At 33.3% G+C, this 25,806-nt stretch overlaps 2 protein-coding genes across 5 annotated transcripts; one reads left to right on the plus strand and one right to left on the minus strand.

The window, feature by feature from the left end:
- Window positions 1-1,409: 1,409 nt before the first annotated feature.
- LOC126971812 (cell division control protein 6 homolog) lies at window positions 1,410-5,771 on the plus strand. 2 transcript variants are annotated; one of them, XM_050818254.1, is made up of 3 exons: window positions 1,414-1,496; window positions 1,545-1,590; window positions 2,105-5,771. In XM_050818254.1, exon 3 carries the CDS (start codon window positions 2,126-2,128, stop codon window positions 3,473-3,475), a length of 1,350 nt encoding a protein of 449 aa, XP_050674211.1. In that variant the 5' UTR covers window positions 1,414-1,496; window positions 1,545-1,590; window positions 2,105-2,125; the 3' UTR covers window positions 3,476-5,771. The 2 variants fall into 2 exon arrangements, with proteins under 2 accessions (XP_050674204.1, XP_050674211.1); XM_050818247.1 differs by having other exon boundaries at window positions 1,410-1,590.
- Window positions 5,772-8,268: 2,497 nt separating this feature from the next.
- LOC126972000 (uncharacterized) lies at window positions 8,269-18,170 on the minus strand. Of its 3 annotated transcripts, none has more exons than XM_050818535.1 (6): window positions 18,066-18,170; window positions 17,681-17,899; window positions 16,247-16,314; window positions 15,520-15,639; window positions 14,304-14,354; window positions 8,269-11,991 (listed from the first exon to the last, which is right to left on the minus strand). In XM_050818535.1, the coding sequence occupies exons 2-6, from the start codon at window positions 17,865-17,867 to the stop codon at window positions 11,905-11,907; spliced, it is 513 nt and encodes a 170-aa protein (XP_050674492.1). In that variant the 5' UTR covers window positions 17,868-17,899; window positions 18,066-18,170; the 3' UTR covers window positions 8,269-11,904. The 3 variants fall into 3 exon arrangements, with proteins under 3 accessions (XP_050674492.1, XP_050674502.1, XP_050674484.1); XM_050818545.1 differs by having other exon boundaries at window positions 18,026-18,134; XM_050818527.1 differs by having other exon boundaries at window positions 17,681-18,163.
- Window positions 18,171-25,806: the final 7,636 nt, after the last annotated feature.

Here is a 25,806-nt window from a genome sequence, read left to right on the forward strand (position 1 = left end):
ACTACCTACCTACCAAGCTTAGAGTATTTGTAGTACCTAGAGTATCAGTGCTAAAGATTGAAACAAGATTTATTTCCTTTTTTATACCTGAAACAAATATACCTACATGCTCAGACTATAAAGGACACAATAATAATTAATAATAACATACACAAATATAATTAAGTAAGTACTTCAATTGTTACATATTAGTATTTAGTGAAATTTTTTATTTTAATAAATTTACAAAAGGAGTGAAAACTAGGGAGAGGAGACATATACAGGAAGTTGGGCGGGGAACTTCAGGTGGTATAAAATTGTACAAAGAAGGTTGCATTAAAGGGCAATTGAAGAAAAAATGATCCATATTTCTCTCATGTAGACCACATTCACAAAGGGAATTGTCCCTAATTCTTAGTTTAGCTAAAAAAAAACTGGAGTAGTAGGTACTCCAGCATGATTAAAACATAAACAACAAATAGTACATATTACTGATTTGTTGGGAATTTTAAATTTGTAGAACCAAGGTTTTTGAGGAATTACAGGTTGTAGATCTCCATAAAATTTGCCTATAGAGTTTTTTGGAAACTTGTCATAATATGTTGGACCAACTCTCATGCATCTTGGGTTTCAGGATGGTGCCCAGGTCATGAGAGAAAATTTCAGAATATTGGAGGGAAGCTGTTTCAGTAGCTGACCTCGCACAGGCATATGCATTTTCATTATACCTAGAATCCATGCTAAAACAATGTTAATATTAAGGTTGTAGCATTCTTTCAATGATTCTCTTATTTTGAGTAGGTATAATTGGAGACTGACTTTTTGACCTAAATGGATTTGATAGTATTGATTTAAGGCAACTTTTAGAGTGAAATAATAATAGAATTATTCATGGCATGAGAATTAACAAAAAAAATTGCTTCAAGTATGGCAATTGATTACCAAGTAAAAACAGAAGTGATAGATGGGCAGCTATTACTCAGTATAATTCTTGTTGAGGGAATACATACTGCAGCACCAACCGGACTCATGTCTATTTTTGAAACATCAGTTTTAGTTGTAGATTTTATACCAATATTGAAAATCAGTGAAGGTACATTAACTGAGAAAAAGTTTTATTGGCTTCTATGGAAAACTTATCTAGGTATAACCAGGTTTAAAAGTACAGATGGTTGGAAAGTGATTTCATTAAAAGGCATTGTAAATACAGGCAATTTGGATTATTGGAAGAGTGGGGTTAGAGAGGTGAGAATATAATAATCAAAATGCTTTATGCCTGATAATTTATGATCTAAGCCCCAGAAACTTAACATGGGTCGCAATAGGTAACTCAACATCATAAATTTTAATATGATATAACTAACCTAACTACTATACTTTTAGATACATACTATATATTTAGAAGTTGACAGTGACAGCCCATGTTGCATTAAATAATTACTTAGCAAGATATTCAAGTGCGTAATTTAAATGATTAGATGAATCTTGTATAGACTTGTTAGAAGTATAAAGAACAATATAATCTGCATATTGCAATATTTAGCAGAAGGGGTAGTATACAGAGCTAAGTATACAGATTGTAAAGAAGGGGACTAAGGACTGAGCCTTAAGGTAAGCCTTTTCAAACTGACTTGGGAGGGAGGTAAAAGGATGAACCTTTGATAGTGACTGTTCATTCCATTGACATGTTACTTATGAAACGAGATAACATCACAGGGATTCTCAGCTGGTTGAGTTTACTCCTGAGAGGAGAATTTTGAACAAAATGCAGACGGTGGCAAATTGTGTATATTATTATTGATTAGCTGTCAATTTACATTTTTATAATAGAATGACAAGTACATATTATAGTATTTAACTCTCCTGCATGATATTATATCAAGACAAGCAAGCATAATTGCATTGTTTTATAAATTGTGAGCTAAATGTAAAACTCTGGGTAGTACTAGGTATAAGTTACAAAACAATAATACACTTGTTGCATACGTGCCGGTGTGCAAGTAAGGAAACTGCAAAGTTGGTAATTGTATTATTTTTATTTACTTATAACATTTTCTAATGTCGTTATATAAATAACCTCTTTAAGTCGTGTTAGGTTACTTTATAATGCATGTTTTTATTTTAGAGCCATCATTAGTTGTTTAAAATGTCAAGACTACAAACTAGAATTGATTTTAAATCACGGAAGAGGACTCGCCCTAGTATTAAAGTGGCCAAGCAAAATATAGATGACAGTAATAAATTGAGTGCATCTGCTGTGGATCACTGTCCACCAGCTAAGCAAAAAAAAGAAAATTCATTTAATGGGGAACACATTAAAAATGGAGACACTAACTCCAAAGCACTAAATCCATTGACCTGCAGAGAGGATGAAATACAATTTCTTGAATCATTTTTAACTGAACATCTTGAGAAGGCGGAATCTGCCTCATTATATATTTCGGGACAGCCTGGAACTGGAAAAACTGCGTGTTTATCATATATATTGCAATTGCCAAAGGTACAAAAAGGATATCAACAAGTCTACATAAATTGTACAATGTTGAAATCAGCAGCTAGTATTTATAACAGAATCTGTACTGAACTGCAGTTGCCTACCAGTGGCACTTCTATGAAAGCATGCCTTGGGGCAATACACAAATTATTTAAAAATAATCATAAGATGATACTCCTGGTGCTGGATGAAATTGATCAACTAGTCAGTAAACAGCAATCTGTTTTATACACAATATTTGAATGGCCCTCACTTCCACAGTCTGGAATAGTACTAGTTGGCATTGCCAATGCCTTGGATCTCACAGAGAGGACCTTACCGCGCCTTCAATCGAGGTGTGCCTTGACACCATCAACATTACACTTTGCCCCATACACCAAGCAGCAAATTATAAATATTTTTACTAATTTACTTGCTGATGAAGACAAAACCAATATCTTCTCACCGGTTGCTTTACAAATGCTAGCAGCAAAGATAGCTGCTGTGTCAGGAGATATGAGGAGAGCTCTGAACATTGGATATAGAGTTATTGAGCTGGCTGAACGTACTAAGTTTTCTAAGACTAAATCTCTTGACTCCATCATGAAGGACTCTAATGTAACAGTGGAATTAAAACAAGTACTAGAAATCCTGAACAGTGTTTATGGGGATTCAACAAACATAGATACTTGTGTTGAAGAAGGCATGCCAATGCAGCAGAAGTTAATACTATGCAGCTTGTTATTAATGTTAAAGAATGGAAAAAATAGGGCAATTCTCATGGGAAAACTGTATGATACTTATAAAAAAGTGGCGGAGTCACGCAACATCTGCCCGTTGGACATGGGCGAGGTGTGCGGCGCCGTGGAGCTGCTAGAGTGTCGCGGCGCCGTGCGGCTCGGACGGAGGGCGGCCTCGGCCCGAGCGCGGCCCGTGCGCCTTCACTGGCACGAGTCGGAGCTGGACGCCGCACTCGCTGACAAGCCGCTACTGTCCGCGATACTGGCAGGGAAATACAACTAACCTCATGATGCCACGTTGATTCCTCATACAATGATAAACTGCCAAACTGGCGGCAACCAAAATTGCGGTCTCACGTCTATGTAGATAAAGAATTTTTTTGACCATAAATGTAACGGGAGTTTTTCCCAACAACGAAAATGGCGGCTTAACGTAGATGTAGATATAGAATTTGCCCATAAACCTAACGGGGGTTTTTCTAGTAATCGAGTATATTGAAAAATCATTCAAATATTTTCGTACTTTGGTTTAAGCTAATGGTCTTGTTACTAATGCACTGAAAAAATGATAAACTGCCAGAATTTTGATCATGAAACAGTATCAATTCTTTTAATCTCCAGTGATATTACAATATAGATTTATACTGACAAAACTATTGAAAATTTTTTTCCCCATGGCACACTGAAAAATTAAATAAAATCAAAATATTGGAGCGATCAAAATATTAAGAAATAAAGGACATCTAGTATTTGTCACCGCCAAACTTTTTGTAAACACTGTAAAAATGTGACGCTTTGGAGACACGCAAAGCGTGGTCTAATATGAGCTATTTTTTATGCATATTTTTATTAGCTATTATTCTCTTTTAAGTTTTGGAATAATATTAATATTTAGTACTCTGTCGATAATAACTTGACTGTCTATGCACACTATGATTACCGCTTTGACGAATTTCAACAGTAACTGGCTTTTTATATTCCTATTGAAATAAGTAATTTGTAATAAGTACAAACTTGATATCTTTATTAGGATATCATCTATATTATAATAATTAGGTATGGCAAGTGTTTCATAGTCTTGTATTAATAGAAAAATGAATATTACTTGAATTATAAAACCAAAGTTACATTACCGTAAGTTAAGTTGAACGTAGTTAAGCAGAAAGGACTCAAACCACACAAAGGCACTTTTGAGATATAGGCGTTTGAAGTGTCAGCTGTAAATAATCTTCGAAAAACAAGTCTTTTTTTGTTTTTTTTTGGCATATGAAATTGAAAGACTATATTTTTTTGTCCATTAAATTATATTTATATATTTTGCAATAGATTTCGAGATATTAAGTAAATTGTGGGATGAGTCTTTACCATTTAACTTCAGTTTGTAAAGACAGGTATTTCTTTTTAATTTCGCAGAAACGACTCAAAACTACCCTTATTAGACTAGAAAAAAAGTTTGTAAAAGAGAATAAATGAATGAAAGTAATAAAACGTTACATATTTATTGTCCTTAAGCGCAATACTAGCAAAATCACATAAAAACACCATTATAAAAATTTAAATAAAAAAAATAAAGGGAACAAAATGAGCTCAAAATCAACTTGTCTCATCCTCTTCATCCAAGTCAAAATCTTTGTATTAATTTACATTTACATTTTTGACTTACTCGTGTAAGACACTGACTATTTGACGTTTGAGTGTGTCTGTTGCATCATTCTACATTTTACATATTATATTGTAATTGAAATGATTTGTAAATCGATGTAAATGTAAATCTTGATATAAAAAAAGAGTGGCAATGAGTTTCTTGCTACTTCTTCTCATTAGCTCAACCCTTTACGAAGTAGCGGTAGATTCAATAAGAAAGATATTTTTTTTGACATTCATAAGTGTAATTTCCGTGATCTACGTGAATAAACTGATTTTGATTTGATTTGATTTGAAGTGGTACATTAACATATGCAGATTCTTTGTCAAGGAAAACTTCCAAAAGCTGTTCTTTACTGAGGAGTGCTATTCTAATGTCAGTTGTAAGGATGCCTAAGCTATCTAGGGAACTCTTGCCCTTTCTGAAACCATATTGAGAGTTGGAAAGTAGATAATTGTTTTCAACAAACCACTCGAGTATGTGTTTTATCATGATTTCAGAAACTTTTGCAAGAGTAGAAGAGAGGGCAATTGGTCTATAGCTGGTGGCTACAGATTTATTCTGACCAAGATTAAGCATTGGAATAATTACGTGATTTTTCCAGGGTGGAGGGATGATGCCAAAATGTTATTATATCTGGGTAATATTCCTTGGATGTACTTGATGAGATTTTTATGGAAAAATGGGGGGTTGCATCTGCAGCAGAATCAACTACACTGTCTACAGAGAATGAGTTTAGAGAAGGAGAGGGGGGACTCTATGATATGAGTTGAAGCAATAGGGCTTGGAGGGGATGGAAAATAGTTAATATTTGGAACTGAACATTCTATCTGAAACGTATTCAAGCCATAAAGATGAATCCACACTTAAATCATGCTCTTGAGCACAAAATGAGCTTCTAAATTTTTTAGTCTGTTTCCAAACCATGAAGTGCTTAAAGACAAATTTTGGCAAAAGTTAATCCATCCTTATTTTTTATTTTAAATAAATTTAAAAGCTTTAGCAGGTACTTTTTATAGTGGATAAAGTTAGAAAGAGACATATTTCTGTTGTAATTCTTTTCCTCTAATACCTTTGTTTGGCAGCAGCAGTGCACTCATCATCCCACCAAGGAGTTAAAATAAATATTAGAAAAAGAGAAAAGTTTAGTGAAATAAATATTATGACAGTACACTGGCAGTACATATACGAGGACCTTCTATACGCTCATAAAAATATTAGCCAATTTAAAAAGAATAGTGATGTATAAATAGTAATGTAGAAAAAAAACACAAGGTGGTATTGTTTGCGGATGACACTTCACTTATATTCAAAGTGAAACGAAGCCAAGTTTTATATGACGAAATAAACAATGCTCTATCTGACATCGTGTACTGGTTTAGCGTTAACTTATTGTTAAATAATCATAAAACCAAATATATTAAATTCACCGCGCCAAATGTCAAAAATGTAGATGCGAATATTTTATTAAATGGAGAGGTGGTAAAACCAGTGGAATCTGCTATATTTCTTGGCATTACTCTTGATTCCAAATTGCAGTGGGGCCCCCATATTGAAGGATTGGCGAATAGGCTTAGTTCTGCAGCATATGCGGTTAAGAAAATCAGACGGTTAACTGACATAGATATGGCGAGATTAGTATACTTTAGTTATTTTCATAGTATTATGTCCTATGGTATATTGTTATGTGGCAGTGCGGCCGATATTAATACTATCTTTGTGCTGCAGAAGAGGGCTATTCGCGCGATTTATAACCTAGGTCCTAAAGAATCATTAAGAGAAAAATTTAAAGAAATAAACATTTTGACTGTTGCTTCTCAATACATTTTTGATAATGTTTTGTATGTTCATAAGCACATTGAGGAATTTTCTAGAAACTGTGGCATTCATAATGTTAACACGAGGAACAAACATAAACTTGTTATGCCTACTACTCGGTTGGGTCGAGTTAATAAGTCTTTTGTTGGGCGATGTATATGCTTCTACAATATGATCCCAGAAAATGTACAAAACAAATGTGTTACGAAATTTAAAAGAATTGTTAAAAAACGTTTGTGTGGGAAAGGTTATTATAGCATAAACGATTTTCTTAATGACACCACGGACTGGGATTAAAGCGAACACCCTCAGGCCCTTTAATTATTAATGTTTATTGTACGATATTACATTGTAATCCATATTTTATATAAAAAAAAGCCCGCTGAGTTTCTTGCGCCCATTCTTCTCAGGTCTGAGGCAGTCTCTTTTGAATGGGTGGTAGATTTTGACGTTCAATAAGTGATTATAAATCCTATTTTGAATAAAAATATTTGAATTTGACACAGTGTCAATACTCGAAACAAACAAACTCGCAATTCCATCTACTAGGCTCCGTAAAACTGCTAAATCTTTTAAATTGGATTGTGTTATATTTTATAATAAACACCCAAATGAAATTAAAATAATACCTATTAAAAAATGTGTCGTAAAATATAAATTAACATCTAAGGCCTATTATAATGTGAAAGATTATTTGAATGATAAAGATAGTTGGAATTAATGTTCTAAATTTTGTTAATGAATATTGTTATACTCATTTGAATGCTTTTGTAACTTTTGTACTTCATCCTGACTTGCACTAAATCTTAATATATATAAATCTCGTGTCACAATGTTTGTCCTCAATGGACTCCTAAACTAATGAACGGATTTTAATGGTGATTACTTCATGGAGTGCAGTTTGGTCCAACTTGAGAGATAGGGTAGTTTTTATTTCGATTTGGGACCCATAAATATTTTTATTTTCAATATTTGTTTTGTATGGACATATTTTCTATGAGAGAATTTAGTGACGCACGGTTTGACAGTTCCGCTGTGAAACAATTTCATTCTAACAACAGGGAGCATTCTTTACGAAATATTTCTTGATGTTTAGAAATTTTATTGGAAAATTCTGTTTTATAAAACAGTATTTTTTTATTATCTACAGAACAACGTCTGTCGGGGCAGCTAGTAACTTATAAAGTTTTACAGTGAATAAAGATTTTTTTACTTTGACATTATTTTGCTGTTAAACATGCAATGTGTGTGTGTGTGATAAATGATTGACAACGCCCAGCTTTAGACATTTTTAGGGATAGCAGTGAGTGTAACATAGATTGACAAAAGTACCCATAAATAAATCAAAAAGGTTTCCACCAATCACAGAGCATTAATAAATTCCAATTTAAATGTATAACTAATACACATATGATATATGATTATTTTATATCAATACCAATGACACTACAATATTGTATATTTTATTTAAAAAAGCGCAAAAAAAGAATGCGCCATTTGTTTCCGAAGCGGTAGTAGTATCTAGTATATTAGAAATGACATCAAAAAGAATTATAATGGAATCTATTTTGAGAAAATAAATGCCTTTTATGCCTTTAGAAGAATACTCAAGATTTTTCAAAAATTTTTTATTGTAAATTTTATATAGTGTACAATACATTTTAATTACAATAAAAGAAAGAAATAGATATCATAACATAAATCAGTCAACACTGGACGGATTAAACTTAAACTAAACATTATTATTCACAATTACAACATGGTCACATTGTCTCTGGACCTCCATGGACCCAGCCTGTTCCCCTTACACCCCCTCTCGCTCGTACGGTTTGCAGTTACATTACCGTTAGGTACATGTCGTGCTATCACTGTTTTGTTTTCGAACTTTTCATTGTTACTTTTTGACTTTTGTTGTTAATAGGTCTGTTGTTCTGTGCCAGTTTTAATTGGCAGGTAGCTGATATTATAAGGAGTAACTTAGGCTACGTTTATTTTGAAAAAATAAAGTAATGTTACAATGTCCAAGAGACGGTCTAACTCTAAAAATAATTTATATGGCAAAATAATGTTTGCCGGGTCAGCTAGTACATAAATAAAATTAAAAAACCCACGACCAGTGCCAGTGCTCTTCCAACTGAGCAACCGTTCGAGTGAAGTATCGTCATAAAATCTGGTATGATTTGTTCAACTCTCAGGTTGAATAATATCATAGTTTTGCACACGGTAACAAAGTGACGATGTGACATCACCGAAGTCAAGTCCAGAGATGATGTAACCGGGTAAGTAATGCATATTCAAATAATCGAAAGGTATATTATAAAGACATGCATGTATCTATAGTGATATTGCATGGAGCGTCAACACTCACTTTATATGGCATACAAAGCCGTTTATGGTTCATTAATATTGATACAACAGTTCCAAAGAATAACAATTCAGAAAGGGGTTCCAAAAGAAAACAACTCGAGTCGTCACTGTTTGAAACGAAATTATTCTAGACTTATGAAGAAATATTGGAAGCATAGATCATTTATACATCTAGATAGACTATGACAGCTGTGAGAACGTCAAAAAAACACTAACACACAACACAGTGACATACATATCGCGAGTGTAAGACGTAGCTTGTCACGCACATTAAAGTAATATTCCTGGCTTGTTTTTACCGGTTGTTAAACAGCAAGAGATTCTATCTTGACAACTAAACTGCATTTACTTCTTTCTCTTTGGTAATGGTGGGTTATTAGTTATCTCACTCATACTTACACTTTGGAACTGTGGTATCATTAAAATTTATACTATGAAATTTAAAAAGAAAAGTTTTTATTACAAAATTGGCATATGTTATAAACTATTCTAAAACTAATTAAACATCTATATGATATCATAATTAAATATTAATTAGTACATTTCGAAACAAGTGCAGAAACTTGAAATGAAAATGAAAATTCCTTACGTGTGTCGAACAATTTTTTTTAATACATTTGTGAAAAAATATATTCATCACAATCACTAATAAATCTAATATTTTTAGACGATTTGGCAGTGCAGCGGTGTCTATGCCTTCAGCCAAATTAAAAACAATAATTTATCTAAATACAAAATACTTTTATTACCTACGTAATAATTTTTTTTTAGTTATGTTCTTCTCAGGTCTGAGGCAGTCTATTTTGAATGGGTGGTAGTTATTGACTTTCAATAAGTGATTTTGAATCCTATTTTGAATAAAAATACTTGAGTTAATATTATTTAAAAAAAAAAATAATTCATGTATTAATTATTCACGCTGTAAAATAGTTTTTTTTTATGACAATAAGGGACGAGACGAGCAGGAAGTTCACGTGATGGTCATTTATAGGTACGCCCTGCCCATTACAATACAGTGCCGCTATGGATTCTTGAAAAAGACAAAAAGATTCTGAGTGGCAACACAATTGCGCTCGTCACCTTGAGACATAAGTGATATGATGTCGAGTCTCATTTGCCCAGTAATTTCGCTAGCTACGGCTCCCTTCAGAACGAAACACAATAATGCTTACACATTACTGCTTCACGGCAGAAATAGGTGCCGTGGTGATACCCATAATCTAGCCAGCATATTGTGCAAAGGAATGCACAGAAAACTTTTTGATCAAAAACTATCTTCATGGATTTCCATTACCAGTAGATACTGAAATGAACAACTTTCGTTCTACTTCAACACATATGGAAAAGTCTCATTTTCGAACAAATGTATTTAAAAAATATTTAGGTGACACGAAAAAAAAATGTGAGATTCAAGTAAATATTTTGTTACAAGAGTTGCAGTTTAAAAAATATTGAGACCAGTTGAGATTAAGACGTCATGCCCACTAGGAGTTTTCTCCGTTTTCTGTGGACACGAAATAGCGAGATTCCAAGCAATTATACATCCCCAAACTTTTACCTCTAAGGCGAATACGGCACATTGAGTCGTATGTACGTCGGTGGTTGAATCCGTATGTCAGTATAAATGGATTGTAAACTAATTCTGTTATATTATTAACTTACGGCCATTCCCAATATATTATCTACAGATAGAGATAAATTACCACCTTCTACTGTCAGTAATTATCTGTCAATAATCTGAAGCTGTCCCAATATACACGATAAGTCAGTCTTATCGCCTTATATTAGGACGCGTGAATTGCAACTTTATATCGCTGGTAAGCTATACGTCGTCCCATTGACAGACATCGTGCACGGATAAGGTAAGTTACCGTCGATAAGTTAATTGGGACAGAAAATTCAATGATACTTAAGATTTTTATCTCAATTAAGAGATAGACTGAATACTGGGAACGGCCGTTAAAGTTCTAGCATTATCTATATATATAAATGAATTGCTGTTCGTTAGTTTCGCTAAAACTCGAGAACGGCTGGACCGATTGGGCTAATTTGGGTCTTGAATTGAATTTGGTCTAAGCCCTTTGAGATATAACAAAATAATGTATGGTGGAATTGTATATCTTATATAGGTCTACAGAAAACTCCCTGATGCCATATATCTATCTCCTAAGGATCCTACAATACACATTTTAATACTTAAAAAAAAATTGGCATTTATAAATCCGCAATGTAAAAGCTGTACACAAATACGATATTACCTAATCCATATCATTTTATTACTCAATAATATTATAAAATCATTCAGACATACGTTTTTGTTTCATTTTGAACTCAATAACTTTGATTACCCATTACTGATGGCTTTAGACTATATTATTCCCGAATACTTTCATTTTATTTCTACTGACAGACATAGGTCCTTAACCAGAGACTATATATAGATATGGCGCAGTATAAAAATGTGTTGGGCCAGAAAGTAATTAAAATAAACTACAACTCAAATGGTGTTTTATGCCTTTCCCGTCCTATTTCGGACTACACAAACTTAAACGACTGCAGGATTTTATTTTAAATCCTTGGCATACTTTTAGTAAGTATTCTACTTTATGAAGTATGAATATGTCTTATAGGAAATCTATTTAGTGGATGCAACCACAATGCCAATAGCCAGTATAACTATAGACGGTTACACAGTAAATTTTTAGTAAATTTTTGTATGATCAGTACAGATGACATTGGTCTGCAAATTTTTCGGGTTAAAAATATGAAGGGTTGATGTAAGTAGAAGAATGAGAAGAGAGAAGTAACTCTTAATTTACATTCCTATCAATATTTACGTATAATATTCTAATTTGTACCCAATGGATTTGTTGTAATTCTTCTTAGTAGTCGACAAGTATTTCAATATTGGGTGACTGCATTTCTAATATAATCTGGTACTGAGATAGCACACACAGCCAGCAGTATATCTGAAATATAATAATTATTTATATTATTATTCTAGTCAATAATCAACAACGTACCAATAAACCAGATGGATAAATATCTCAGTCTGTAGACAGTCAAGAGAAGCAATTCCTGCAATATCACCCAAGCTGACATGTCGACTTATCAGCCTAAACAGACATGACATCCGAGTCATAGGGCACCCTTCACTAAACAAGCACCTTTTACACTATGTGGGTAAGGGGGACAGTCGTCAGTGCAGAGGCAGTCTAGCTAAACTTAACAAAGGCAAAAGCCTCAGTGATACAAGGAAGAAGAAGTTTGAACCTCTGGAGGGAACTGGGCTGGCTGGAATGACTGGCCAACACTGCACGCAAAATGGAAACAAATGAGTGAGTTTAATTGTGGAAACAGGAGCCCCTCTATGGATAGAGAATGTGACTACCTCCACCTTTTACATCATTACTGTTGTTAAGACTTTTCTGAGGAAGGAGTGTATGGGTCACCTGATGATATGGATGGTACTGTCATGAAATCTAGAGGAATCATAGGCATGGCCGCCTTTTTGGTCGGTCTCCGCGCTTTTTTAAGGTACATAGGTACCTTTTTAAGAACACAGGTTCTATCGTACTGGAGACACCACGCATGGATTATTATGATAATAATAAAACATTTATTTCGGATCAGATCCATATCTCTGTTAGTAATGTTTTACTTTAAAAGAAATGTTGGTAGGCACCCACGTCAAAATTATTTTGTATTGTTGTGAAGCCTTATCCACCTTTGTAGAAGGGGATACTACCAGCAATCCGCAAAAACGCACAGGATAGTGTTGGTGCTGCCGCGGACTCGAGCGAGTAGAGATGCGCATCTTTTCGTATAATGGCTGCGAAACCATCAATGGACGCCTCAGCGAACATCCCTGGTGCACTGTGTAGCTTACTGATTTTGTACACCGTGGAAACCTGCGAGCCAGCATGTTACATCGAACAGCCAGCAAACTATAAATTTCAACATTATCACTTACTCCTTAAGTGACAAGGGGAGCTTTATACAGAGAAACATAAGGAACGGTTGGATATTAAAAAACCAGTTGCCTTGAAAAGCATCAGTTCACTTTTTCGAACGTTATACTTAAGTCCACAAGTCACCGCATATGATTCACACATTGACACTAGTCTTCTCATAGCACTTATCAATGGACTCAGCAATACCATATCATGTACGTAATTCATATTATTTGTACACACTCCATCAATATGTCTTTAGTTTTGCTTAGCTCAACAATGAGATGATTTATATACAGATTAAAGAGTCGAGGTGAGCTTACTCCTCCATGCCCCATTCCACATTCCAATAGATAGATATATATATATATATATATATCTGATAAAGAACCATTCCAGCTGTGATGTTGGAGGTTCGGGTATGAAGTGATTATAAGTCTGACTGCAACTATATACCCCTTTAGTACTCTACGCAATTCCTTGTGTGCATAGGTGTATAAAGGTGATACAAACACTACACAGTTTTATTGATTGCCATACCAATACTTAAATATTGAAATAACCTTGTGTGGCAGAGAAGATTCAGCTTGTAACTTATGAAACAACACACCATAACTCACAAGATTGCATGCCTACAACAATTCCAAGAAATACAAGTATTTTCCTTTCATATAATGCTGTACGGTCTGCTTGAGGCATATGATAGCACTTTCAGTGAAAAGCCCGGGTCTGAAGCCAAACTGAGTATCATGTAGTTCAAGGTGTTTGGCTTATTGTTTGTCAAGCAGACTATTCAGCACATTCGCTATAATAGTGGACAAGGATATAAGGTCTGTAATTGGATGTATTGGAAATTGTAATTAAAAACTATTGGATTGGCAAGCTTAACAAAGTAAATATGAAATGCACACTCTAATTATTAGTGAATGATGATTTGTGGAGTCAACAGAGTTCACACCAAATAGAAAATAAGTGGAAATGGAAAGCAGCTACAGCATGTATGTATGGAAATTGTATCATTGTTTTCTGTTATTGTGACTTTAGTGACAATGATATATTTATGATATAAAGAGCGAATTCCACTAGTATTTGCTATTTCGTGCATAAAACCCCACATTGGGTTAGGGACAGCAGCATGTCATAAGTGAAATTCTACTTTTGATTGGTTAAAACAGTGATATGCCTACATCAGATTTATTCTGTTTATAATAATAATAATGATAAATTTTACTAGCATTATATGAGTTGTGGATTGATAATTAAATTATTTTCTTATATTTAAGCAAAATATAGTTTTGAACAAGATAAAAACACCATTTGTTACTCACATTATATGACATCCACAGAAAATCAAGGAATGCAGCAAATGTAGCATCCAACTGAAATATTTTAAAGGCAATGTAGGTACACATCTAACATGTAATTTATTTCATACAATTGCTGTAAGTAAATGAAAACATAAATAACAATCAAGTTGTCTCTGATTGACCAAACTCTATGGCATTGTGTAGAAATATATATTCCATCTGATATTTAACAGAGGTGTTTGCAAGAATTGTTCAAGTTCAGTAGCCAGTTTACCAGTGGGAGTGCTAGTTTGCACAGGATACCGGCTAGATTATGGGTGTGGTACCCATGGCGGTGTGGTAACCATGGCCCAGTGGCGAATATTGCTGCCATGAAGCATCAAAGTGTAAGCATTATTCTGTCGGCTTGAAGGGCGCCATAGTTAGTGAAATTACTGGGCAAATTTGACTTAACATCTTATGTCTCAAGGTGACTAGCACAATTTTGGTGATGATCATAATGTTTGGGTTTTTCAACAATCCTGAGTGGCACTGCATTGTAATGGGCAGGGTGTATCAATTACAATAAGCTTAACATCCTGATAGTCTCAGCATTAATTTTCATAAAAAAAAGGCTAACTTTTATATATCTGCATTGTACAACCACAAAATTGACAAGGGAGTTTTTACCTCACATAGCCATTTTGTGGAATCAACTCCCAGCTACAGTAATCCCAAACAAATGGAGCTTAGAGCCCCTTGAGTGTCAAGCATATTTTCATTTGGAAATGTAGTGGAGATTTCCATGCTGCAGATGGTGGTATTGGCTTGTCATTTATTAAGCCAAGTACCTAATTTTCAGCCTTGTTGGCACTAAAACTAACCGAACTCCTGATGTGACTGGAATTTTATTGAACTTAATTGTACACTCAAACTGTTACTTACAATTCTGTTTTACTACATTAAATACCATAGTAATTGCATTGAACTTTGGCCAAGTGTTAGTTATAAAACAGTAATAATGTGGCTAACTTTTTAGTAAAAGATGTAAGATTTTTATACATTTTGAAGAGAAACTGTACGGCTTTGTTGGAAAAGCTTTTAGAGCTGTCAGCACAGAGGAGGTTATTAAAGGGTTTACACCTGAGCCTGACATATGGGTCCGGGTTTTGGGGTCTCCAATATATAAATATAATTTCCTTGTCAAAAAAAATTTTTAAGTTTTCAATCGCACATGTAAAAAATAACACACACTCACATAAATATAATATCCTCCAATAAGCCACAAACCAAAAGCAAATTGGAACACAATAATGAGTCCCATTGTTATCATCCACGGCAGCATTAGCCCTCTCATCCATATATTAACACCAATCACCTTAAAATATGCAATTTAATTATAAAAACTTTCATGAAACAACTACACTATTTGTTACTTACCAACACTGATACACTGTGAGGAAAGCTGATTTAAATAAATAGTAAAAATATGCAATTTAACATTCAATATCATAAAATGGTTAGAACTTTGTGAGACATTATTTTAATATTAACTTAAAATCGGCTTACCCATGGTTTACTGGTGTTGGTACCAACAAGATTCCTACCACTTGGAGGTCCTTCCTCAGGTTGAGTGTAGTGAGTTCGCTGTGACATCCCATCTCATTCTCAACCTGATGAGGGACCTTCAAATGGTCTGAAACTATTCAGTACAAACTCTGATAAGCCTTGAGTAAAGCCAATTTAAAATAAATAATAAAAAAATTCAATTAAGCTCTCAAATAAACTTTACTTTTGTATGAATATATTTGCTTTAGTAGGCAGTAGATTCTAAGAATCTTCAAAATGGGAGAAATGAACAAAGTTTCTAAGATTTTAATAAAAAAATAAAAACAAAAAGTAAGCTGTAACAGTTTCCATGGCCCACCTATTAAGGTACGAGCTTAATAATAAAATTAAAAGTTATAATAACTCTCCAAACTTACCATTAAGACAGATGATACAATTAGGACTCCAAATATTATAATGAATATAATCCCAAACACCTGTAGAGCTGGAAGGAAAAGTGGAAAAAGATTAAATACGGAAATTTATAGGAATTGAGCTGCTGTAACTAATCAATAGTGCTGGAATCACAAATTTCAGAGATTCCAGCACTAGAAAAAGGCAAGATTTTAAACACCTGCATAACACCATGTATGTCCTATGAATGCCAAACCTGGGCCGTTACAAACAAAAATATGAGAAAACTGGAAGTATGCCAAAACACCATGCAGAGGAGCCTATTGGACATAAAATTAAAGGACAGAGAAAGACTAACGGACATAAGAGAAAAAACAAAGGTGACATAACAAAAGTTGTCAAAAAATGATCAGAGGCCTATTTCATATAGATACTAGAGGAAATTTGAATTTGATGACATAAAGAAGGTTGCTGGACCAGTTTGGAGTAGAGAAGCGCGGGAGACAGAAGAAAAGAAGAAGAGAGAGCACTGGAAGGTCCTAGAGGAGGCCTATGTCAGTGGACTAGCTAGATATATTGTTAAAAAATAGAGGAAATAAAAAATAAACATGTTAATACATCACTAATATCTAGAAATAAAGGCTATCTTTATCTTTAACTAATCAATATTATGATGGATAACCTAAATTCTTTTCTACTGGAAAGGGATAGATTTCTTTGACTGTGACTCCATCAATTTGCGACAATGTGTGGATGTGAATCATCATCAGCTAGATGATATCCGCTGCTGGACAAAGGTCTTCCCCATAGACCTCCATGGCTATTGGTCCTAGACTGCCCTCATCCAATGTTGGTAATACTATTGGCAAATTTAATCTCAGAATACCATTACCTTCTTAGCCATACACTCCTGGTGGAGTGGTAGTAATTGGATTCACCCACAGCATTCTTAAGAGTAGTGTGAATCATCATAAAGTAAATGGCACAACTTACTGTCTCATTATTTCTTACGACAAGAAGTCTTAATATACTATGTCATGCTCTCCTTTAAGCATTTATGATTACATGTTCCCATAGAACAATATGTTAACTCTTACAATGACAGTTTTGGCATGAACAAATAATATTATTATAATAGGTATCAGTGTTCGTATTTCCTCTAGAATATGTTATTGGAAAGAACAATTTACTGAATTTAAAATATTCATTTATATTTTAAATTAAGTTAGTGCAATTCTCTGAAACAATCACAGCATTTATGCTTTACCTAACCAATGGAAACCTAAAAAAATTGTTTTAAGTGGGGTTACCCATACACTTTCAACTTATTTTAACTACCAAATTTACTAATGGTGAGTTTGCTTTAATGATTATAGTGTATTTTATCAACACCAAATACCACTAACCAAATAGACTTATAAAACCAGGTATTTTAATGATTTTGTCAATATACTTACAACCCCTAACATCTGCTTCGAACAATGGATTCCAAAGTTGAGTTGAGTCTCCTCCATCCATTTGATAAGCAATAAAAGTTATCAGTACCATGCTCATTGCTGCAGTATACAATGCAACAGCTTTGCTGCCCACTTTCGTATTTGAAGACCAAATGCATGGTGACCAACAGGATTCCAACACGGGCATTTTTTGGAATTTTTAAATATATTTCTCCGCAACTGATGACACAAAACCAAAGTTATTATCCTGATGCGAACTAAACAACCACACCCTCTATAATCTGTAACGGATTATATTGTGCCGCAACAAATTAAGAGAAGAATAATATTAATGTTATTAAATACTTATATAATATAATTTCAGTAGAATTTTAGAAATTCTCACAAGTATCTGTTTATAAAATATTATTCTCATAGAATCTTCAATTCTGAAATTTGAATCTCAAAATTCGCTATCGCAATCAAACCCAAACACAATTCACAAAATATGACAAATTTGAAATATCTGTATTTGTGAAGTCAAATTGTCAAGAATGTCAAGTCAACTTTTGACATCATAATATGTCAAAATCTAAGAACATTTTTTATCTGGCACGGGAGCTGTGCTCGCCATAAATCAGGGAATCGAGCGAAGAAGAAGAGAGGGAATCATAATTAGTAGTTTTACAATTACAGAGCATAATGCAACTCAGTGCCGCACAATGCCGAATTGTGCTGATGCTTAATTGGAACATGAAGTAGTTTTAAAATGCACCTGCAGAGTGCGTGTGTACTAAGTTCAGTGTTTAAAAAGAATATTCATAGAGTTAGCAATCTAATTAGAAAATAAGATGTTGTCTTCTTCATTTTGATAAATATGTTCATTTCCACGAAGACATTTATGATGTCTGCTAAGTTAAATGATTCGATCAAGCCATTGCAATGTTGACAAAAGTATACATTTCTATTCAATAAATTTGTGTATACTTTAGAATTCTAAAATGAAATTGTATTCACATTTTTAATGTGGTATAAAAAATTAAATAGTCAATGTTTGTACCTTCATTTGTTTTAGTTTTATTTATTTAGAGCATTGGTAATAAGACCATCAGCTCAAACCAAAATACAATAAACGAAGAATATTTAAATCATTTTTCGGTAAATTTGTGCCTTTATCCATACTTACATTTTTTTAACAGTCAAGTTTTATTATTTCTAAAAAACTACGACGAAACGAAAGCTATCAATTTTTTTTCAACAATAAACAATATTACTACCGATTAATGGCGTTCTATACATATAGACAATGCACCTCATACAAAATCAAAGCCAATATGTGGCACATGCGACATAATAAGCTTCGACTGCTATGTCTAAACATTTCTGCGTTTACTCCAGTTTTTAAAATATTATTGGCAGCAAATAGTGCTTACTATATGATTTTCAGCTGTGTATTTTGAATTTAGAACCCGATCTGGACAGTGACATCAGTGGAATAGCAGTTAAGTATTTTTTTAACCTTTTATTATTTTTGTTTTACGTTGGTCAGTCTGTCCCTATTTTCCGATTAAAATCTGTTCAGTTGGAGGTTTTTTACTTTCTTAATCAAAAATTACACTCATATTATATAGGGAAAAGTTTATATATTTATTCATTGGTTTGTGTTTTTTATTTGTTACTTCTTTACGTTCTAAAGGGATTTGGATTTAATAAGTTAAAATAACAATTAATGAGAGAAACTAACACTCAAATATAATATTTTATTACATCCTTTCCAATAAAAAGAAAATTATCTAAATCGGCTGGCGCGATATTGAGTTATTTGTTAATTTATTGAGCACATACATTAAGCAAATTTACGCTATTGCTATATGACCACAGGGGAAGCACCAGCTTTCAGCAGTTCACCCAGTAGAAAGACCTGAGGTAACAAACATAAAAAAAACATAGCGACGAATTGAGAACCTCCTCCTTTTTCAGAGTCGGTTAAAAAGAGCGACTCTATTGTTTTCGTTTCTGACTGTGTCCTTTCATGTGTCCCATTCTAACAAGCGGGTCTTGTCTGGGGACTTGTCAATAATATTGTACCATATTTAATGAAAAAATATTCGTTTTATTAAATCACTTCCGATTTTTACATATCAATCTTATATAAATACGAGCTGACCCAGCAAACGTTGTATAAAGTAATAAATAAATTTTTGGGGTGTAAAAAGTAGATGCAACCGATTCTCAGACCTACAAAATTTATGGTACTACAATTATTGTAAGTATTGATCCATTGCCATCTTGCAGCCCTACCCGGTAGTCCAACATTAAACGTTCTAAACCAGCTCATTAGAAAAAACATTTTGAACAAAAGTGGAAGAGAATAAACAGATCTCTAAAAATGGATGGATGGTTTTTTTTATTAATCCAAAATCTTAAGAGGTATCGGCCGATATAGCAAAAGTGGTTGATAAAATGGGTCAATAAACGTAATCAGAAAAGCTTACAGAAAATAAGAGATGCAAAATTTTTTAAAATAGTTTTCGAGATATCAGCCAAAACTTTTTTTTTGATTTATGATTTCAATTGGATCGAAAATTTTGTGCGAGGTCAAATTCAATTTTTACTGGTCTCCATAATTTAAGCCGCTTTTGATAGGTTTTTCTTGCTGACCATACTTCCTATAACTGTCATTCGAGCTAGGTCCCGAGTTAAGTTGACGGACTTATAGAGGTCCGGTACACGAAAGAAGTCTCGCAGACACGGCGCGGTCATGCAACAAAATAATGATTATGTATTAAACTCTACAGAGTTTGACTCAGCTATACTTTTTCCATTTTATTTATAGTTTTTTCTAATAATATAACAATATTATTGTAGGCTTCATGGCCGGGTACAGTGATGTGCACACATAGCGATTACTTCAATTGTGTCACAGATTCCAAATAATCGGAAGAAATAAAATATGTATGTACCTAAATAAGGTGTAATAATTATACATGTAATTTAATCATTTTAAAGTTGAAACTAAAAATTTAAAATATTTATATTGTACAAAGTTTTACTTTCTTCTTCGTTTAAAATAAAAGGGTATAAATAAAAAAAACTCAAATTGTTTAATTCCTTTTAGTAACATGAGTCTTCAGAATTATAGTTTACATTACATTCGTTCGATCTTCAGTAATGAGTCTTCAGTAATAAAAAAGATTAACTCTTGTGTGCATAAATTATCAAATGCAATGTCACGGTCCCCATCAGACATGACTCTCTTAGTTCTCTCCACTACACTTGCCCAGTTCTCTTCTAAGTCGTTCTCAAGTGCACTTGAAAAGTTTAGCCATTGCCATTGTCGTGCAGTTGCAGCAAATAGATATTACATATATTATTATGTTTGTCTATAATGAAGGAGCTTCACTACAACGGACACAGATGTATAGGGACGCAATTAGTTCTTTTTAAAGCTTATCCGATACTGTTGATATTTATAGGATAACTATTTTTATTATACATATTAACAGTTACTTTAACATAATTTTATATCTTATCCTCTTTGTAATTTTAGTGTATCTAGAACCCGGCCACAGGGGGCTGCCAGAATAGCATTTTTACATTCAGCAGGTATTAAAAGCTTACTCTTTTGATTTTTCAAGACTGATGAAATGACAACACATAATTCGTTGCTGCCTCTTCGGCTATAGGCGCGCAAAGCTGTGTTTACTTAGTTGATCAATTAGTTAAAAGTCTTCGTAGGTCATCATGGGTTTGATAGATAATTTTATATGAAAGAGGTCACATAGGTCATAACAAGGATACAGAAAATCATTAATTTTCTAATGTTGTTGATTTACATAAAAATATCAAGTTGCAACGTCATAATTATTACATTGATGAAATATAATTATTATTATTGTAGATCTTTTTGTTTGGTAGTGCACACTAATCATGTTTTGAATGTGATTGACCGATACAATTGTTATCGGCTAGCGATCGCAACACTCAAAAGATATCGATAAGTGTAATACAGATAAGAAAAATCGATGATAATTTAAAAAATTATCGAATGGCTAGCTAATTGTCTTACAGCTTACTCAATATCATTATAATGTCACATATTATCAATATCATTTAGATCTGTAATTGATGTTTATTTAGAATTCTGTTTATACTCTATTCTACTAAGGTAGATACCACCAACCCAAGTGTCTACGTTTTCTACTTTTAACGGTAACGATCGGTGCTATGTTTTGACAAAGTTTTATTTTCTTTTTATACCTGAAACAAACATACATGCTGTTACACTGTTAGTAGGACATACACAGATAAAATTACTTCAAAAATTAAGTATGCTTAAGTACTGATATTTACAACTTAATCTTTTATTTTTTCAGACATTCAATATAGCATCCGCTCGCAGCAGATACCACAACCACTCGCCTGGTAGATAGTTGATTTTATGAACAATTTTAAAGGAATACGTATATTGTTCAGTGGGCATAGAACAATAATAATAAATAGGCATCAAGTATGGATCAAATCTGATGTATTAACATGTTGGAGTGTTTAACCTTGCGAAGATGGTATTTTTTATGTAAGAAAAAAAAGTGTACGTATCCCTCATTTAGGTATGATTTCTTTGAAGGATGAAATGTGGTTAATTTGCCATATCGTTTTCTTCTTCAACCTTGATCTACCCAATACTGAGTAAAGGTTTCTTCAATCTTAGACCATTTTGTGCGGTCGTGAGTTTTCCACATAAAGTCCTTCGCAGCCGCCCGCACCAAATCGTCCCTCCATCTTGCTGGTTGTGGCATATCTTTTGTAAGCGGCCACAGGACATTAGTCTCATTGTTTGTTGGCATTTCGAACCAAGTTCATTGAGTTGATGTTCGCCAGGCTTAACATTCAATAACACCTCCCTAAAGGGCTGGCCACAGCTCGTTCGTCCTCCTCTGATATATAGAAAAATGCTCTATTTTCTATATTTTTGTATATATACGCTCGAATATATACATTGGTATACATACTTTTTCGATGTGATGCGAGACAAACTGAACTTGGGTATATTTTTGAAAAAAGTTTGGATTGCCTTTCAATTCGATAATTCATATGTTATCATTTGAAGTATGCATGCATTACACTTTAGATTGTTAGCTCATTTTGTTGAATTTGAGTACTTCCTGAATTATGTACCAACTAAAATATTTGTGCATTTATAGTGTTGTTTCATCATGGAACGTTCTTCCACGCACAAATAACTAATAGAGCAAACTTTCTTCCTCTGTGTTTCCATGTCTATAGCACAAGTTTATATATTGGGATATATAAAGGCGAATTATCATGTATCCACAAAAATAGCATCTCCATTTGATTATATACTCTAAAACTAACGAGCTACATGATGCTACATTATACAAACGATGGACTTTATAATCTCCATCTGTTTACAATTATTGGATTACACCGATCTTTATAAATACACTCACAAAATATTTATATTGAGATTATTTTTGGCTACCCATTATAATACTTTTTGTATCTAGGCCAGAGGCGATATTTGAACAAAGTTTTTGTTTGATTTGAACTTTTTGTTTTTATTTTTTTTTATTTATCAACTGAGGCCAAGATTATGTTGGTATGATTCTGTCAACTTATATTAACCATAGCTTTATAATGTGTGGTAATGACGTAAAAATAATGTATTAAATTAAATATTGACAATAACTTAGATAAAGGATTGATCTCCTCTGTGCTACAACTCCATACCGCAGGCGTCGTCGCAAAGTGCGGCAACGAATACTACGCCCAAGTGGGCGTACTCGAGGCAGTCTCGAATAATGTGTGACGTTGACGTGCCACATGCTTAAATGCCGGGTTACGTAGTAACCTTTGTTAAAAATAATACTACAAGAAATAAGAAAGACACTGGGATCACATATCATCAGTAATTATTATGTATTTTATTAATTTCAATGTAAAATAACACGAAGCGTATGCGACAAAATTTGAAAGATGCCATTGAGTGTCAAGATACCACGCACACAAGCATCAATACAAATTTGCCGTAATAAAAAAGCTGTTGTTCTTAGGTAGTACGGTATCTAGTTGGAGCGCAGTGTAGACCAATCCTCAATCTAAGGCTGAATAGTTGGTAATTTTTCAAGAACAATGTTACCACGATTCATACAAATATGTAAAAGATGCCTGTAATTACAGGAATACGATTTTTTGACTTGGTGTATGATTTTATGAATAAAAAGGCATTTATTTTCTCATTATTGATTCCTTTCGAATTCTTTTTTATGTCATTTCTAATCTACCACCGCTACGGAAACAAATGACGCTCTGAGAGAGAAAAAACGGCGTAAGAAACTCTTCTAGCGTTCTTTTTCATTGCGCTCTTTTTAATAAAATATACAATACTATACTGTCATTGCTATTGCTATAAAATAATCTTGTCCCAGGCTGTCCGATCACTTAAATATTCAGCTGTGGACTAGTACGATTTACGACGGAGACATTGCTTAATAAAACATTTTAATTTATTTTTAGATAATACCCGAACTTTATTATAAAAATGTATACATTTACCCTTAAAGCTATAATAGCTTATACATAAGTATCTTATGCTTATTATTGACATCAGCTGTATGCTTTCTGCTGGCAGCATGCAAGTCTAAATAAACTATGGCTTATTTGGTAAGTCTTGTTGGAAATTTCCAAATCTGTTTTCCATAAGTCTAATATGAACAAACGTTATAAAATTTATAAATTATATAGAATATATAGAACTAGACGACTATAAATAAATAATATAATAGACTATATAGAAGTATACTTCTAGATAGTCTCTTGCTCGTAGACAACAGACAAAAACAGGCCAGGAATATTAGTTATGTGTGCGTGAGAAGCTACGTCTTCCACACGCGATTTGTATGACATTTTGCATTAGAGTGCGTGCATTGCTCAAAATAGAGGTTAGTTTTAAACTGATTTTTTTTTCGACGTTTTCACAGCTGTCATAGTAGTCTATGACAGACTATTTTTATAAAAAATAATGAAATAAAACTTAAATGATCTCATAAAATTAATTAATTACAAATTGTGAATATCATTTAAGAACGCTGTCGGCAGGTAGCACAGTACAGAAAAAACAAGTTTTCTGTTCTGTGGCAGGTAAGGTGCCTATGAAACTGTCAACGTTAAGATCTTAGTTATGTAAGTTAAATATTAGAAGTAAATTATTGTATTGTTGTATAAGTAGTTATATATTTTATAAATCTCTTTTTTTTTATAATAGAAATGTATTTAAGTCATTTTTTATCATCATTTTTGTTTCACACTTAATCTCTTTAATTTTATTATGTTTAATTGTTGAACTTAGTTATTCTTTTCGCACTATTGTAAATGTTGTAATCACATGTAAAGACATGTCGTATTGTTCCATCCCTTGTGTGATGTGTTGTTGGTGTAACTATCTAAATAAAAAAATAAATAAACGTTACCTCTTTGTATGGCCAAACTAATCTTTTGACAGGCGTATGTTAGCCCTTGGGTCAATACAATCTTCTATACAAGAGATTTCCACGTATATAGTCACTCATCACGATATCTCTGGAACCATTAGAGCTAAAGACTTGAAATTTGGTAGGAATATTCTTTTCACCGAGTAGAGGTAGAAATTCCAAGTTTTTTTTAAATTATGAACAGAACAACGTCTGTCGGGTCAGCTAGTTTTATATAATAGAGATATCTATAAAGGTAGTGATTTCTTTTTTTGAGGTAAATGTGAAGACAATAACAGATTTATATTTAAATGTGTGAGAATATCTACAATATTCTAAAAGACAATAATTATACAAAAAAAAAACAATTTTTAAGATTTTTTGGATTATAAACTATTTTTAATACATTCGGCCTACTTATCCCAAGTGACTGGTCAAATTTTAACAGGACTTTCACTAGATGATTTTTTTTTGCCAATACGGGACGAGATGAGCAGGATGTTCAACGGATGGTAATTGATACGCCCTGCCAATGGGCAGTAATGTAATGACAATGCAGTGCCTTTCAGGATTCTTGAAACATAAGTCACCCTGAGACATAAGATGTTCTCTCAGTCTCATTTGCCCTGTAATTACGCTAGCTACGGCGCCTTTCAG

This window comes from Leptidea sinapis, chromosome 2 (genome assembly GCF_905404315.1).
Source record: "Leptidea sinapis chromosome 2, ilLepSina1.1, whole genome shotgun sequence".
Classification (NCBI taxonomy): domain Eukaryota; kingdom Metazoa; phylum Arthropoda; class Insecta; order Lepidoptera; family Pieridae; genus Leptidea; species Leptidea sinapis.

Excerpts from the sequence above, each read along its gene's own strand:
- LOC126971812 (XM_050818247.1), top strand. The coding sequence starts at position 2,126 with ATGTCAAGACTACAAACTAGAATTGATTTTAAATCACGGAAGAGGACT.
- LOC126972000 (XM_050818535.1), bottom strand. The coding sequence starts at position 17,867 with ATGCCCGTGTTGGAATCCTGTTGGTCACCATGCATTTGGTCTTCAAAT. Across the intron at positions 16,315-17,680 it reads CGAAGCAGATGTTAGGGGTT|CTCTACAGGTGTTTGGGATT; the intron begins GTAAGTATATTG and ends TTTTCCTTCCAG. Across the intron at positions 14,355-15,519 it reads TTGGAGGATATTATATTTAT|TTGGATGCTACATTTGCTGC; the intron begins GTGAGTGTGTGT and ends AAAATATTTCAG.